The sequence below is a fragment of the Rhea americana genome, unplaced genomic scaffold (genome assembly GCF_003343005.1).
Source record: "Rhea americana isolate MKP2758 unplaced genomic scaffold, rheAme1 scaffold_304, whole genome shotgun sequence".
NCBI classification, from domain to species: Eukaryota; Metazoa; Chordata; class Aves; order Rheiformes; family Rheidae; genus Rhea; species Rhea americana.
The window spans coordinates 366,403-383,385 of record NW_028186429.1 but is presented as its reverse complement, the minus strand read 5'-3'; the positions used below and the strand labels follow the sequence as shown (position 1 = coordinate 383,385).

Below are 16,983 nucleotides of genomic sequence, written 5' to 3'. Positions count from 1 at the left end.
GCTGTAAACTGGAAAAGGAAGGTTTTTTGCTGTAAACAGAAAAAAAACAAGAGGAAGGTATATTTGTTATTTATCTCAGTTGCCTAATCCTACTCTTAGCATGGCCTCCACAAACTCTTGTGCACACACTCTTATAGCACAGAGAGATGGAAACAAGTGTTTGGGAGCAGGCACGGAGTCATGGCATAGGAAGCAGCTGCAAAGAAGGTACATGTGGAATAGTGCAAATGCACCGGAAAAGGGAAGGAAGAGGGTTATTGTCACTGCAAGCACTGATCAAGGAGCTTGTCCATTGCTTTTCACAGCTTTGTTATGTTCAAAGTCTTGTTTATGAGTAAAGAGGACTTTATATATAGTAAAGGCAATAATTTATTGTTAGTATAATTGCAATCTTAAGATCTAACCAGTTTTAGTCCAGATCTAATTGTTATGGAAAAAGGAAGAACAATAATGCAGTTAAAGTTGTTACACACACACTTCTTGGATTTTCACTCTTCCTGGCATTATCCCCACCCCTCCACTGCTCCTCTGGGTCAAGTTGGTGGTTTCAATCTTGTGTGGTTTTGGGGGTACAGCAAGTCATGAGCATCTGGAGTTCTTCACCAGGAGGAATATTATGTTGATGGTGGTGGTTTCTTCTTCCTCACTGTAGGATCCACTTCAGGTCATTTTTATATGCTTACTGATATACGTGTAGACCTTTCTCTTTTTTTCAYTGGTCTGCAGCTCCAGATTACATCCAAATTTGCTATATATGGTGCCATTTATGTATGTTGGATACTATTTCTATGGTCTCTTTGCCCCTGAAACCAATTTTGTGCAGCTCTAGTTCTGCATTTCTTTAACGGACCATGGATGGATTTCTTTCCGTTGTGGAGTCCCCTGTGCCAAGCCTGTGTCCATCTCTCATCACTCTGTGYCTGTGCTCCTCCCCTGCACCCTGTGTCTCCACTTTTTAAGGCCTCTGTTTTTCTGTACACTACATGCRTTAATTTTAAATAGCTCATTCTGTGTAGAATGACTGCTCGTCGCTGCTGCCTATGTAAAATTACAGTTGTACCTCACAGAGATAAACAAAAGTAAAACAAATTAGCCATAGACACCTGGTCAACTAGAGAAATTGCTGTCACAGCCAAAACAAGCAAAACAAAACTGCAGGTAGATGAAAAAGAAGTTCAGACAGAGCAGGTCTAACAAGCATCAATCCTGAGGTCCTGCAGACTCAGTGCAAAGCTTATGGTTGCTGAAAATGGCAGTACCTTATTACAGGGCTATACAGTTACACTGTGAATGAAAGAAGAAACTCTCCCTCAGTTCAAGTCTGACCAGAGCTATACTGGTGGATCCTGTAAGTGTTGCACTTCAGGAGAACTGAACTTGCACTTCCCATCAGATTCCCAAGCAGACAGAAAGCAATGCCATGCAATTCAAACAAGGGGAAATGGAGGGCAATTGTTACTCATCATCAGCCCTTGAGCCAGTTTAATCATAGAAGGTGCCACCCTTCTGTTTTTAATACAAATCTGCCTTTTCTATTGTATTCACAGGGAAGACCAGAATTTTCAGAAGTAGTCACAAAATTAGAAGAATGTCTGTGCAACATTGAGGTAAAGACCTTATTTCTGCTGTTGAGTATCTGACAGTAGGATGTGTGATCTGGAGGGTACAAGTAAGGAGAACAGCACCAGCTGAGGAAAACAGCTTTGGAGTCTGCAAACTGGATGAGCTACTTCATCCTTTGGCAAGCCACCAGATTGCATTTTTAAGGCATGTGGTCAATAGTGGTTTTTATGGGCGCCAGAAGAAGGTAGGCACCAGATATTGTTCTGATTGACAGGAATTGCTCAGAGACATTCACTGAAGAGAGAGACTGCTCAGTGTTCTGAGTATGTATGTACTTCACAGTAATCTTTGGCAGAACTTTTTCTCACGTTCATCAAATCCAAGTCTGTTTGGTTTAAAAAAAAAAGAGAGAGAGAGACTCAAAGTGGTCAAAGCCCTTGGGAGGAAGATAAATGGAGGCTTCAGCACAGATAGATATATCAGCATTCAGCCTAGTGAAGTGGTCAAACAGGAATTGAGCTTCATTCAGGTTGCTTTCCTGAAACTGTATTTTCTGCCTCTGTATGAGTGTGTATGCATGTAAGAGTTGTGAAAGAAATACCTCTGTCCTTTTAAAATGTCTCACTGCTCTTGAGCTTAAGGGTAAGAAAAGACATCCATAATCATTTTTTCATGCTCCGACTGCAGCTGGTTGCTCTATGTGTAGGTGGAGGCTTTTAAGTTTAAAAAATGTGAAGCACTATATCACAGCAAACTGTGCTGTCTCATGGGAGACCTGGCTTCTATGATACATAAGCAGCAGTGCATGCAGGAAGAAATCTAGGGCAAGAGCTTACAGATGAAGAAAAAGGAAAGCTTTATTTAGCTGGGGAGTTAGTCTTAAGCTCCACTGTGTCCAGGGCAAAGCCTTGTCCGAGAGAAGGAGTTTTAAGGAAGATCTGTAGTGAATTAAGTACTGCAGCCAATGAAGAATGAAATCTAGTGTGGCGAGGTTTTCTCTCTCCACTTCCCTCCACTTCCTCTCCTTTCTCCTCATTCAGCAGATCATTTTTCCTCCTTTTAAATGTCTCTGAATACAGACTTGGGAGGGACTTTCTGTGCCAGCGAGTGTAGGTCCCTGGTACTGCTGGTATCTGTGTTATATGGTTGGTCTGTATATATATATATATGTATTTATATTTATGTACTAGCCCTGTATTTACATTGCCTCAGTYTGAATTACTGCCTTGAGACACCCAGACAGGACCACTCTGATTAGGCAGCACTGATACTTTACCGTACAGACTATAGACAGTAGGAGTCTCGCACCATGGCTCCCACTGGGGAGGTGGTGACACCTCCCAGCTGCACCATGAATGCAAAAAAGCAGATTACTGACATGTATCTGCTGGAAAGTCATCTACTCTGGATTTGAAGACTCCAAGCAACGATAAATTGATCGTTTGGCAGGCAACATCCCTTTCTCCTCCCCAGCTGATCAGGAGGCACTGCTTTTTTCCAGCCAAAGTATAAAGGAAATATGGGATACAAAAATTAACGTGAAAGAGCTGAGAAAAAAGTAATTCCAGGACAGCAGCAGAATTACAGTCTTAGATAACGTATGCTTAGCAGCTTTAATCCTCTCTAAACGTTACAGTGACTTGCAGGTATGTAATAACAGTGCCTTTTTTTTTAATCCAGTTAATGTCTCCAGCCTCCAGCAACAGCAGCGGCTCTCTGTCTCCCTCCTCATCTTCTGACTGTCTTATTGCTCGAGGAGGTCCTGGCCGTAGTCATGTTGCGGCATTACGTAGTCGTTTTGAGTTGGAATATGCCTTGAATGCGAGAGCTTATGCTGTCTGGTCACAGAGGTAAGTGCCAGTTAMGGCAGAGAAGAACAGACTCTTACCTTGAAGCAGTTAGAAAGAGTCTTCCCAAGACTGCATGGCTCATTTGCCTAAAATGGGTGTTCCGGTAGCAGAGGTTGTCTCTGAGTACCAGAGATATGGGGCCATGCGGGAAGCCAGCAATGGGAATGCAGCCCAGGGATGGTGTGCAGCACACAGCTGATGCCCTTACCAGGGCCCGCAAGTGAAAGCATTCTGCAATCTTGTCTTCTCCTGTAGTTGCGGTAGCATAGGGGGCTCTAGGTTATCTGAACACCGTGAAAGCCATCTTACTGTCARTACAACAGCTCAGCATTTGCATTTTTCACTATGATTAAAATAAACGTAGTAGAAAATCAAGCCTGGTATGTTTAGGTTCTACACATAGTAGCACAGTTTTATCACATGAAACCAAAGACCAAAGACTGCCCATCCAAGGGGACAGAGACAAGTGCTCAGTAGATGAATATATCTTTCAGTTTTCCTGTGAGCTTATCTCTCAACAGAAATCTAAGCCCTGCAAAAATGTGATATTTGCTGACTTATGTCACAAGCATGGCTTGTTATCTCTGCCAGAATGTGAGGTAGATTTGTCCTTCTGATTAGGAGGAATGGGGCACATTTGGGAAAATCCAGCTGAAAATCTTAGAAATAAGCAAATTTGGGAAGAAAAATTCACACTGAGATGTCATTATGATTATGTCTAAGTTTGCTTCCTCTTCCATTTATCAGTGTATGTCCTCTTCAGGCAACAAGTGTCTGAAAACTAGTTGCTAGTGTGCCATCATCTCTAGCAGWTTATTAGGATTAGTAGTATTTACTGAACAAGAGGGAATTTTATGTGCAGAAAGAAACACGGTTCCCTGCCCATAAGAACCTATGCTGAATCAAAATATGGAGAGAGACTAGTAGTTCCAGAGAATGGCTGCAGTAGTTAAGAAGCGGAATAGATGTAATTTTTTGATATTTTGTTTCTCAGTTCTGGATTTTATTGGGGGGGAGGTTCACCTTGATTTCAAATTGTGATATGATTAAGCAAGTAAAGCAGGATGTGCYACTGGATAAAGGTGTTGCACTAATAGGAGACAGCAGTGCCAAGCTTAGGTTGTCACCTGTACTTGTTCCCATGGCAAGTAACAAACCCAGACTGCCACATGCGCTGTGTGGAGCTGGGCTTCCCATGAAGGTGTCCATGCGAGGGTAGAGGACAGCCAGAAACCTGGCCCTCCCAGCACGTAAAGTGGAGGGAGATACAAGTGGTGAGGGAAGCCAGCCTCACAAATGTGTGTCGGAATTGGCATTCCTGGAGCTGTGCCTGCCACTGGCTCCGAGGTCTCGCCTAGAGTCCCCACYGGTCCCTAACCTTAAGAGACTTTTGAAATAACAGCCACCTTCTGTTGAATGAAAAGCAGAAATACAGGGCTATGTTTCATTCAGTTATGCCCATAGAAAGATAAGAAGAATATTCTTTCCCAATATTTTTTAAGGCAAAGCCACATACATGTTCTCTATTTTATTGTATCATTAAAGTTCCTGTCTGAGGCAGCCTACTCCACCGCTTGGGAGACCTGGTTTTGAGGGCATATTTAACAGTATCCTGGGGACTGAGAGCACTGTGAAAATGAAGCGGTGCTCTTACTCTCTTCCGGAAGTGTGGTGCCCTTAATGTAAACTTTACCCTTTAGCTCCACTTAGCAGTCACAAACAGTAATAGCAGAGGAAGATCTGCCCTTGTGCTTCATTCCTGTTAACTACTATAGGAAGTGGAGAGTCACAAATATAATTGGCTGAAATGAGGAATTGTAACATAGGAGCAAGATGAATCAAATCCTTTGCCTGTGTGGGGCCTCAGATGGAGAGGCAAAAGGCAAACACCTGCAAATAGACACAGAAATCTTATACATGAGAGTATTAATCAAACCTGAAATGCTTGTTTATTTAGCAAAATAAAATATCCTGTAAATTGCTTTGCTTTTRCCACATGCTGTTCTAGCAGGACATGGAGGTGGGGATTGAGATCAAGATGAAGAGAGCATGAGTTAGCTTTTTATTTTCTTTAAAGGACCAGATTGTGCTGTTGAGTGTAATAACTTGCTTGAAAAGAATAAGAAAGTGACATATTTAGGTTACAGTGTAGGCACCAACTTGAAAGGGCCCCTTTCCTCTTGTAATTTAGTGTTCCCAGTACAGCAATGGAGCTTGTTAGCTCACCAAAATGGGTTCCTCTATAACCCCAAGGGTTATTTAAAGTTGGAATCTTTTCTCAAATGCTCTGCCATACAAATTAATAAAATTCAAAACTATAAATAGCACCTAGAAAGATTTACCCAGGGGCACACCATTCAATGGAAAGGGAATGGTTTCCACAGTTTCAGTAGTTTTTCAATTATAGAACATACTGAGATGATTAATGACTTCACTTTCTAATGACAATTGTTTCTCAGGGTTYGATTTTTGAGAGCATAGGCATTTTGAGGGGGAATGGGCCACTTTTTTCAGTTGGACTGTTGTGTCTGTTGGCTGTTTTTATCTTCTCTGAAATATACAACTCCATAACATGGCAGAGTCAATTCATCTAATGAAACCTCCATGTACTGTGCATGGAGTTAAACAGGCATGGTGCTGAAGTTATTTGTTTGTTTTTTGCCTTGTAACTTTAGTGCTTGTGTTTAGTGAGTCTCTCTCCTGCATGGCAACTGTTGCTATGTGCAAATAGGATACGGGTTGCAGTAGTACTATAATGAATTGGATACAATAGCAGTGCATTTTAATTGTCTGTCTAACAGGATGGCTTAGCATGTCAAATCAGCATAGTTTAGAAGCTTTAATGGATTTTCTACTTCTTGCAGCTTTCATTTCCCACCTAGTCCAAGGACAAAATCTGCCAAAGAAAAATCTTTTCTTTTTTAAGTAACTCTGAATTAGCTGAAGCCAGAAAAAAATGTGGAGGTCCTTTTCCTTATATTTGTGTACACTGCTATTAACACATTTGAAGGCCTTGGCAAAAGGCTATGGCACAGATGCTTTTTGGATTATACTSCAGTGACAAAAGATACGTCTGCAAGGCAGGCATAGTGGTGTTGGAAATAACTCCTCATCTGTGCTGAGTAAAGGAGGTGTGCAGCAAACATTGCTGTGTCAGCCACAAAACAGTTGTTAGATGCATGCAGACAGAGCCTCATTCGACAGCTAGGCATCCCACTGCATGCAGGCTGAGCAGGAGCTCTGTGCATAGCTCAGTCATACACAGAACTTCCTCCTAAGAAAAGCTTACTGCAATTTGTACTGRCGTGGCTACATTTCGTAGATGAAAACTCGCTATGCAGACAGCTCAGGTTCCCCTGCTTTCAGAGCGTAGAGCCAGTGCATGGGTGCTGTCAAGAGCATGTRGTTGAGGAGGGAGGGCTGGGGAGGACATGGGAAGAGAGCCTTGTTGTGCGGGGCGGCCACCTGCCTTTTAGCAAGGCTYTTGGGCGTGCAGGCCTTGCAGTGCCATGAGGTGTCCTCTCCTCCTCTCCCTGCCCCAAAGAGCTGATCCGCAGGGCACCGACGAGGCCAGCTGGACCTGGTAGCCAATGGCAGCATGCAGGAGAGGGGCTGCAGTACAGCACTGCGGACAAGCAAGTTTCTGGCAAGGGAGTGTGAAATTGAAGCTAGCTATGCAAGATCGAATAGGTCAATTTGTAGCACCGAACAATACAAGAAGTCTAGACTGTCTAGATCAAGTCTATATCAAAAGGCAACATTTTGATCTCAGTGTTGTACCTCTGCACATGCAGAAGAGATGTGGTTCCTAGCTTTGATTGCTCCCAGTATTAGGCCTCATCCTGCAAAGAGACAGATACCCTTACATCTCTGTAGCTACACACTGCTGTGAAATTAGTACCAACCAGAGGTCTGCTGTGCTCATCTAAGTCACTTCCCAAGAAAACAGCACTGCCATTACTGACCAAAGTCCAGCAGATGCTCAGAACACCAGCATTATATCACCCAAGTAATTTCTCTCTCTCTCWCATCATTAACCTTTTTCCCAGGTAGTTGTCCACTTTGATTAAAAACAAGTGCCTGGTCCTTTATAAAACATCTCTTTTTACTAAAGAAAGGACAAGCAGAGAAGAGCTAAGTTAAAATTATTCCCCTTGCAATCCCTTAGCCAAAAAGTCTCAAWTTTGTTATCGGGGATAGGTCTTTTTTTTCCAAAGATTTTTTAAAGCTGTTTTTAAGCTGGTTCTTCCTCTTCCGGACTTGAACACCTTAAGACAGGCTGTTGAATTGCACAAATTTGCATTATAGTTCTTCTTCCAACAGATGTTTGTTAGCAGCAGTTCTGTACATCTTTTCTTTCTTTTAATGTTTAAAAAATCACAGGATCTCTCTCTGCTGTTTCTGCTCTGGGCTGCTCCAAAAGCAGGGTGACCCTGTGGGCCCACACACCCTGTGGGAGATAGTGGACTAGCTGAAGAACTGCTCCTTTCCAAGGAGATCCTCAGGCGGGACAGACCAGCACTATGGTTCCTATGTAGCTCCAGACATGTGTCCCTAGGAAACAGCAAGAATGGTCAGCATTGTTTTAGGCATTGTGACCGGTTTGAGACCCAGTTCTCTGGGATAACATGTCAGGATTAATGCCGTGAAATGTTGCACCAGAAGTTGAAGTAAAGCTTTTTTATTTCTTCCCCTTAAGACTTCCTGGCTCTTCCCACAGAACATAGATGCTGAGATACTTTCCACATTCCTTTCARGTGAATATTTGCTGGTCATTCAATCACTAATTTTTTTGCCTCAGCCTCTGACTGACAGTGTTTACCCAAAATAGACAGCCTTATTTTTTCACTCTGCCCAAAGACAGAAGAGCTTCTTGTTATAAATTATAAATTAGTTTTAATAATGCAAATGATACAAGAAATGTTCATGTTCCATACAATTGTGGTTCAGCCCTCAAAGGGCTTATAATCTACAGGCATGCACAGGAGGAAGACAGGTGGAACAATAAGAGAAGAATGGTAATACAGCTGCGCTGTGACACAAGCACTTYGCAGCAACAGGAATGGTGTGTTCCTGTCACAGAGGAGGTGGAGCGTTACGTGTGCTGAGTAGGAATGCCCTGGGAGAGCGCAGGCCAGCACGGGGAGCCRAGCGGAGTGCGAGGTGGGAAGAGGTAAACGGTCCGGCGAGACGGGAAGTGGAAGGGGTGCAGTCTAGGTGAGCTTTCCCTGCTCCTTTACAAGTACTTCCGATCCTTGTGAAATTTCACCTGCAGCCCCTTACAGGCTGCTGTCTGGCTTCCTCCAGAACCTCTACAGCTCTGCTCCACACACCAACAAGCCCTAGAATTATAGGAAAGCTGCATCTGTCAGTCATTTCAACACATCTTACAACAGCTGGAAAAGCAAGCACTGCAAGATCTTTCCTAAGCCTTAAAAGCACTTGCATCAGCGCTAGGAGAGTACTTGTGTTCAGCCTAGAGATGCAGACAAACTCAAAGCAAACCTARAACAACCAGCCTGGTAGCTGGTATTAAACATTTCACATTCCGTCACTTGGGCAGGGGATTGAGTTGCCCTTTCTGTTTCATGACCCCATATTTTAGAGGTTGAAAAGCTAGATTGGTGAGTTTTGCCAAAGAGAAATATTTGAAGAGTAAGTGAAGCTGATGATGTGTTACTTTGTAGTTMGTGGAATTCAGCAAATCTAATTCTAGCATCTTGTCAAGGTTGCATAAAAAGACCAGAAAGCATATCTATAGTGAATGTTTAACAGAAGCCAGAAGCCATAAATACACCTGCTAAGTTTAGATATGTCTAATAGTGACAGACCTTTGTTTTTCTATGTACTGTGAGATAAATAATATCCACAATGAGTAATTAAAAGTTCAGATAAAGTTCTGTTTAGTACAGTGCCTTCTGCCTGCGCCTTAGAAACTGTTGAAGTCTGTAACTGTGGCTAATAACATTTTCAATTCCAAGGCTTCTCAAGGTTTAGCTTATGAGTAAGCACACTCAGTGAAGTAAATCAAATGAAAAGCCTCTTACTAAACTACGGAACTCAGATGTTACATTTTATGCAGCATTTAAATCCAATAGCCCTTGTTTAGTCTCCCAGTCAAGTATCAGATATGGTCTGATACATGTAGGTTCCCTATTGTACCTAAAAGGCTGAACACACTCCGAGTTACTGTGCTTAATGACATTGCCAGGAGCTGTATGACAAAGGGAGTATGCGTTGTCATGCAGTCATACAAATACGGGAAGTCACCTCTTCCCCTCCCTGCCATATTCAGGAGACACAGCACAGGGCTCCGCACAGACTTCAGCTACATTTGATATTTTGGACAAGTATATTGTCCTGTATGCAGATATTAATTACTGGAGCAGCTAATTCATTTGCTTAATGAAGGGGCAGATTTTCAGAAGGCAAYCTTGAACGTTCCTAAAATTCCACATGCACCTCCTGGTATATCCAGCTGCATGAACAGACTGAAATCTTAGGTTTGCCATTTATACCTGAACAACCTAAAGCATAGGGAATTTTTACTCCTTTTATCTTTTACACTCATGCACACCGACACACGTAAATTCATGTATGCATCTCAGTTTGGTACATTTATCATTTGTTGCTTGAGGCTGGGATTTTGCTTCCCTTGTTTAAGAGGTGCACTGCAATGCATATATTGTTTGTAAAGGCTACATCCATAAAGAAACATCAGTACTGCTAAATCTGTTAGGTTTCCTGATCCCTAATGTTGTCCTTCAGCTTCAGGCTGGGTTTCACATGCAGTGCATGAGAAAAGTAGAGTACATCAGGTGTGATTTGTGGAAGCCAGGAAGCTAATGGGGAGCTGCAGAGAGGAACCGGACCTGGGAGTTACCCAGTAGTGTGTGGATCTCGCTCTGGGCGATGGATCTTCTCCTGGAGTGGAGTGCCTGATATGTTAGCCAGTCTCCTGCTTCCCATGCCTGATTTGAAGTATATCCCATTATACTTGAAGAGTTCAATGGTACTACAAGGCTAGACTTGGAGCCAAAATCATCCATTTAGCATACAGACCTTTCTGTAGATTTGGCCATAAGCAGTATGAGTTGGCCATTGCCAGCAGAATGCAGGCATGACTTGGGAACCCAAACCATCCTGAATTTTCATCCCTAAGTCTTTGAAAATGGTGTTTTATCAATGAAGGTGTTGGCAAAATGCAAGTGATCAGAGTTTCATTCCTAAGGTGGTTTCCAAGGAAAAAAAATCTCCATGAACATAGGGACAACACGCACACCCCATGGTAACAGCAGCCCAGGCCTCCCTCTGTGAGTGCAGCACTGTGCGAGGTGGTTCTGCCAGTGCTCACCACATGCAGACACGTGGATGAGACAAGCTGGCTCCCTGCAAGCCAGGGTGGACCTGGAAGCAGTGTGTCCCTGTTCCYACTGAGCTGTCTGACCTCGTACCTSCTGCACAGATCCTGAACACAGCCTTTGTGATTGTTTCTCGGCCTTGAGCTGTAAGTTCTCCTGTYGTTGTACCATATAACTCCCTGCCTTTATCCTCTGGTCCAGGGAGTACTGTGCAATGCTTTGTTGTATGATGTGGATGCACRTTTTGTGTCCTGACTTCACTTCTCAGTAGCCTTTTCAAAGGAAATTGGCAGGAAAGTRAGACTAAAGCCTATATGCTATTTTCTCCTCGCGCAAAAATTCCTCAGCCAGTGTTTCCAGTTTGTTGTGGGCTTAAAAGGATCTGTATAGGTAGTCCAGAAATGAATAGTAAGAAGCCTAATGTAAATGACAGCAGACTCAAGAGCTTTGAGGCATTTCCTTGCCAGTAAGAAGACTGGTTTATTGCAGCTTTGCTACAGGGACATCTGTCTGCACTTTCTAAGGGTATGACTCCAAAAGAGGCAGTTCTTCCAGTCACCCATAAATAAAAGGAAGTCTGTTTGTATGTGAACCTTTAGAACATCATTAAATTACCTGTTCTTACAGCCAGGGTTTTTGTCCCATTAGGTTTCTCAYAGAGAAATATTAGGCCAAAAGACATGTTTTCAGAAAAACACAAGCAAATGACCCTTCCTATCCCCGTTAAAGCTGGCACTGGAAATTAGCTGTCCAACAAGCATGCATCCCATTTTATTAAGTTTAGCATCTTCCCTCTCTATTCCCTTGCTGTCCAACCAGTACAAATCACTGAGCACCAGCTCCAGGAGGGATTCCTATTTATTCYCTGACATGCAGTGTGTCTGCCAATCTAAGCATGGCACCTTGGCTTCTGCATAAAGAGCAGAATTCACAGCAGGCTGTGAGCTGAGCAAGAAGGCACTGAAATGAGCTGGTAGAGATGGCTAAAGGGAGGAGTGGGACACTGGGACCTGCTTGCTGCCAGTCAGGTCAGTCCTTTGGTATGAGCAGGGAGAGGAAAGTAGTTTCACTAAAAGTGATCACTGCAATAGGTAAGCAGAAATATTTATGTAAAAGGGTTTGCATCAAATCCACTTTGATAAAGTGGGGACTGAAAAACAAAAGCGTAACTAATGCTTTGTCAAGATTTTTTTTTTAAGAAAAAAAAGCTATTTGGTGATGTCTTTATCAGAGATGTGTTAGCAGCTGACTCCGCTGAAGCCAGGAAGGGAGCTGCATGGGTGCAAAAGTCCAGGCGTGCTCCTTGCAGCACAGTGTCCCTGTCCAGCATGCTGCGAGTGCTGGGTCGCGGCAGCCCTTGCACCTCACCTTAGTCTTTCGATGACTCCATGGAAGGAAATGAGCTTAAGGGCTAAGTGATACTGGTTTGGGCTTCTTGGTCTCTGAGTGTGCTTGGATTCTGTTTGCCTGAAAGCTGAGAGGAGCTGATAGATGACAGTCCTGTACCTATCAGCACCTAAGGATCAAGCACAAATAATCTCTTGGCAAGAGAGTGGGTTTGGTCACTGGAAGACAACTCAGCAATCTTYCTTTCCAGAGAAACTAATTTACAGGCCCCAGATGGCAGTCATGCATAAAATTTTGATATACAGTAATCCTGAGTTGATGCCTGGGATTGCTTCTAAAATAGCAAATTAAAAACAATTGTGCCAAAACAACATATATATATATATATATATATATATACACACACACACACACACACACACACACACACACACACACACATATATATATATATATAAATATAAGGGAAGTTATTTCAGAAATGGATGGCATATGAGCATGTGTGTGCTTCATGTTCTCGATTCATGGTTTTTATTTACTGTGAATGCCAGCAGCAGGGCACCAAACTGATATATTTCATGTTACTGTCTTTTCCTTCTAACTCTATAGAAAAAGCTCTCATGTTCTGAAAATGTTTCTTTTCTTTTTTGGGGGGGGGGGGGTTTGCTTTCTCCTGCAGTTCTGTATATACTGATACCTTCTATCTAATTTGCAGCACTGGGCAACAGCCTTCTCAGGGTCTGTCTTTGGATGACATGAGAAGAAACTTCCAGTACTCACCTATTGACAAAAATGGTGAGTTAACGCTGAATGCTTGTCTTAGCACCAGGGAGCTTTCGCAGGTATATTCTCAGGGGCTGGTGTATTTGCTTCTGAATTTGACTGACACGTGAAACGAGTCATTTTTCACCCCAGTTGAAAATGCTGACATGCCAGGTAGCTGCTCAAAATAAGGCTGCATAGAGACACCTCCTCTCGAAAGGGCTCTTCTGGAGGCAGGAGGGTTAGGACAGGCTGCATGGAGTAGCACCAATTGGCTAGAGCAGTGGGACCTGCTGCCTTTGCCCCTTCATATGGAGGACATAATTCAGCACACACAGCAGGAGCAGATTCAAGGTCCAGCAGTGAAATATTTAGGCAGCTAGTGAGATTTCCTTGAGAAAAAGCTTTATTGCCCACCTTTCATAGCACAGTATGTCATGATTAGGAGCTAAACCAAGGTTGCTTATGGGTTACAGCATAGGAATGCAGTGATCACAAGTCTTTATTGTGTGCAGCTGTGTGCCTTTTTGGTCAGCAGTAGGAGTATGATGTGCAGAAACCTTAGCAATGTTTCCACCCATGGACCTCCCTGCAGCACCAGCAAGCAGAGGTGCTGATTCGGTGTTAGTACAGGTAGTGTGTGATGTTGGCTTTGCCTCCCAGTTCTAAGCTAGTTTGTCTGTGGCCAGAAAAATTTCTGTGCACTGGTGTTCTCTGTTCCCTTTTTTCCTGAGCATCTGCTAGTTCCATATAATGTGTAATTATCAGGAAATCTGAGATGATTAGATTTTAATGTTTAAATGCATTTAATGCATTAAATAAGAAGAATGGGAGCAGCTGATTGATGAACTTACGTAAAAGGAGAAATAGCTTCTTTGAATTACCTGAACAGTTGTTTGGAAATTCAGCTGCTTTCAGTTTCATGTTCTTGAGAATTAAAATATTTAGAAAATACTTACCAGAATGCTTATTTGGAACCCTCTGAAAATACAGTTGAAAGGATAAAATGTTTTTTTTTCTCTTAAAGTCCAACTGTGTTATTAAATCACTAAGTCATGTTTCTATGTCTGTCACCAAAGCTTGCATGTGCCTGACTGTTGTGAAATCACTGCATAAATGAAACGGTCCGTTCACTTTCTATTTAAATTTTTTCCTGAGCAGATGATACTGAGCTGAGGTTTACAGGCAGCAAAAAGGCATCAATGTGATCTGTGCCTATTTATCTCAAAATGATATACACATTATTTTTTTGACATTGTCACTGATTGGAGTGGGGGAGGAGTGGATCATTGCCATGTCAAGATGCTCATGACAGTCTCTGTGCATTTGCAGGTTATGTGTCAGATCCCATGAGTACCATGCGATTTCATTCCTGCAGTAATAGCGGCAGCTTTGAAGAAAGCAGCTGACAGCATGAACCCTCTGTCTGAAGGGAGAGTCTCCATAACCTGACAGCAACAATTCTTACCACATCAGCCTACCTCCTAGGCAGCATGTGTTACACTGAAGATCCCTAAATTGAATTACTTTATTTATTGATGGCAAATATCCCCATCATAGGTTATGCTCTAGCTTCYTTTTCTGCTGACCTGCTTGGGAGGGTAGGGAGTGGCTTTGGTGACAAGCATCTGTCCTTCCTTAGCAAAGTGACTTTCCACAAGGAATGCTGCACTTCCAGCTTGAACATCACTAATTTGAAGAGATGAAAGTAAAAAAAAAAGTGTGCCTGTTGGCGTGTCAAAGCTACCGGACAAGTCGTTGGTGCCCCAGGCTGCACAAAGGCGTGCCGCTATCGGCCTCTCCCCGACTGGTAGGTGCAAGGGAGCAGCCAGCACAGGCTGACCCAAAGAAAGAAAAAAACTGTCCCTCCCCACTGCTAATTCAGGCCGCAGTGGAGGTAAAGGTGTTCCTGTTTCCCAGCTTCCAAACAATATCTTGTTTCTTTTTTTGAGGTCTCCGCAGTCACAAAAGCATCCTATCTCCCATTTTTAGCGCTGTGGGCTCACACAGCTCTCCAGCACRCAAAGCAAAACTGCGGCACAGTGCCATCTGCCGAGTGCTGAGTGCTGGCAGCGCAGAGGCCTCGCAGAAACTGCCTTAGTCATTTGGCTCTGCAGCAGAAATTCTGATCACTGCAAATTAAAAAAAAAAAAAAAGTTTGGGGGAGGCCAGGAAAACTTGAACTCCTCTAGAAGCTTAAAGTTAATTATTAATTAAACTTACAAAGTTAATTATGCTGTTGTGGGGGAGGGAAGGGGAAATCAAAATTAAGAGAATTTAGCCACAAGCAATCCTGCTGTAATATTATTCCTTAACTGCATTAGACTGTGCAATGCTCAGGCTGGCTGAGTAGAAATGTGTGTTCACARTTTTTGTGTGTTGCTTTGTGGGTACTACACAGGATGCTGCCTGCTTACGAGCGGTTCCTGAGCTGGGGCGGTGGTCAGGCGTTGCAAAGTGCAGCACGTTTGGACTAGAAATGTGTAGTAGGGTTGTACTGATTYGCATCTTCCATGCATGCTGTTAATTTCACAGTCCTGAAGCAATAAAAATGGGGAAGGTTTCACTTTGGGAGGTTTACAGATGTTTTGCCATTTGTTGTATGTCACCAACTGAAGAACTGGGCAGAAGAGAAAGGGAACTGAAGTTGTAGTTCAGGTGTTGCAGTTTTCCTACTATCAGCCCAAGGTGCCACCCAACAGTTGCTTCCTATTTGTTTTGTTTTTCAATTACAGCCTCATTTGCAAGAACAATCTACTGGGTTAATGTAAACAGTAGATTAAATACGCGGAGAGCAGTCTGGGCCCCGCTCATGGGRGGTGGGGGGGTCTCATCAGCCTCGCATCCCCCAGCCCCGATGCAGCAGGGCCGGCTACGCTGCCACCACGCCTGGCACCGCGCAGCAGGACCGCAGGTTCCTGCGGGACGCCCAGCGCCGCCGGCCTCGCACCAGCCTCAGCACCCTCACGGCCGTTTGTGGTCAGACACAGAGCTGCTGCCTGGACGCGGCCGGGGGAGCACGTTTTTACACGGGGCTTTCACGTGAGTGGGCCTCACGAAGCACTGGTCTGGCTTTCACCTCTTTGAGCCACATTCCTTTCTTCTTGGAGCAGGAAGCGGAAAGCTCTGGCCTTCTCCTGGTCATAAAGTATCACCATCGCCTCTGCTCCCCATTCCTCCCTGAGGCTGACCTGTGCTTTCCAGCCGGTCGCCCTGCAGGGTACACCAAGGCGTCACAAGCGCGCAGGACTCGGCGCTGCAGGAAGGGCGGCATCAGCGCAGCATCCTGGCGCGGGCGAGTGTTCAGACAGGCCCACCGCTGACAGCGTGCAGCTCTGCGCTTCCCCAGGCACAAAACTCACCTTCAGGCTTTCCGGAGACAGTATTTGGTTTGAACAACCCTCTGGAAAAGACGTACAGGACTTTCCCCCATTCCCCTCTACCGTCTTTGTGAAGGTTCAGTGATAAGCCAGTGTCACTGGGCAATGTCACATCAACCCACTACGAGATTTTAATAAAAAGAGCAATAGGAAGTTTCAGTCTGTCCCATAGCACAAAAGTGATTATTAATCATTACAGCAAGTTTTAAAACCGATGATCAGCTTTGTTATTTTGCAGATACCTTATCTACACTGAACGTTTCCCATCGTGACGATAGCATTTGTGCAGCTCACAGCTTGAACCGGCAGGTGACATGACAGGAAATAGCCCCACGTGAGGCCCCTGCCGGCTCTGCAGCGAGAGCAGTCAGGGCAGGGACGTCTGTAACGACTCAGCACAAGTAGCCAGGATTTGTTGAAGTTAAAAATGCCCTTCTGGTAGATCTTTTCTGTGTGAAGAAAAGATCATTTTCCATTTTCAATTACTAAAAAGAGAGAAGAGCTGTACAACACACTAAAATTAGTATTTTGTCTACTGAACACATGCCCATTCACTGCTGGTGAACAGCTCCACCTTGGTACTAAGAATCTCCAGCCCAAACATCATGTTACCTGAAACTGGCACTGTTACCTGTAACCACTCTGTTACCTTTCTACTGTAACAAACCAATGTCTGTATTGCAGACCGGAACAAAACAAGATCCAGATTGCTTTGCAACA

At 43.7% G+C, this 16,983-nt stretch overlaps 1 protein-coding gene across 1 annotated transcript in view; it reads left to right on the top strand.

Annotated features, from left to right (window-relative positions):
• TNNI3K (TNNI3 interacting kinase) overlaps positions 1–15,039 on the top strand; it is a 109,542-nt gene extending 94,503 nt beyond the window's left edge. The window contains exons 22-25 of the mRNA XM_085309826.1: positions 1,548–1,607; positions 3,244–3,413; positions 12,837–12,916; positions 14,216–15,039. Of these exons, the coding sequence (XP_085165952.1) occupies positions 1,548–1,607; positions 3,244–3,413; positions 12,837–12,916; positions 14,216–14,292 (387 nt within the window). The 3' untranslated portion in view covers positions 14,293–15,039. The remainder of the gene's footprint in view (positions 1–1,547; positions 1,608–3,243; positions 3,414–12,836; positions 12,917–14,215) is intronic.
• Positions 15,040–16,983: the final 1,944 nt, after the last annotated feature.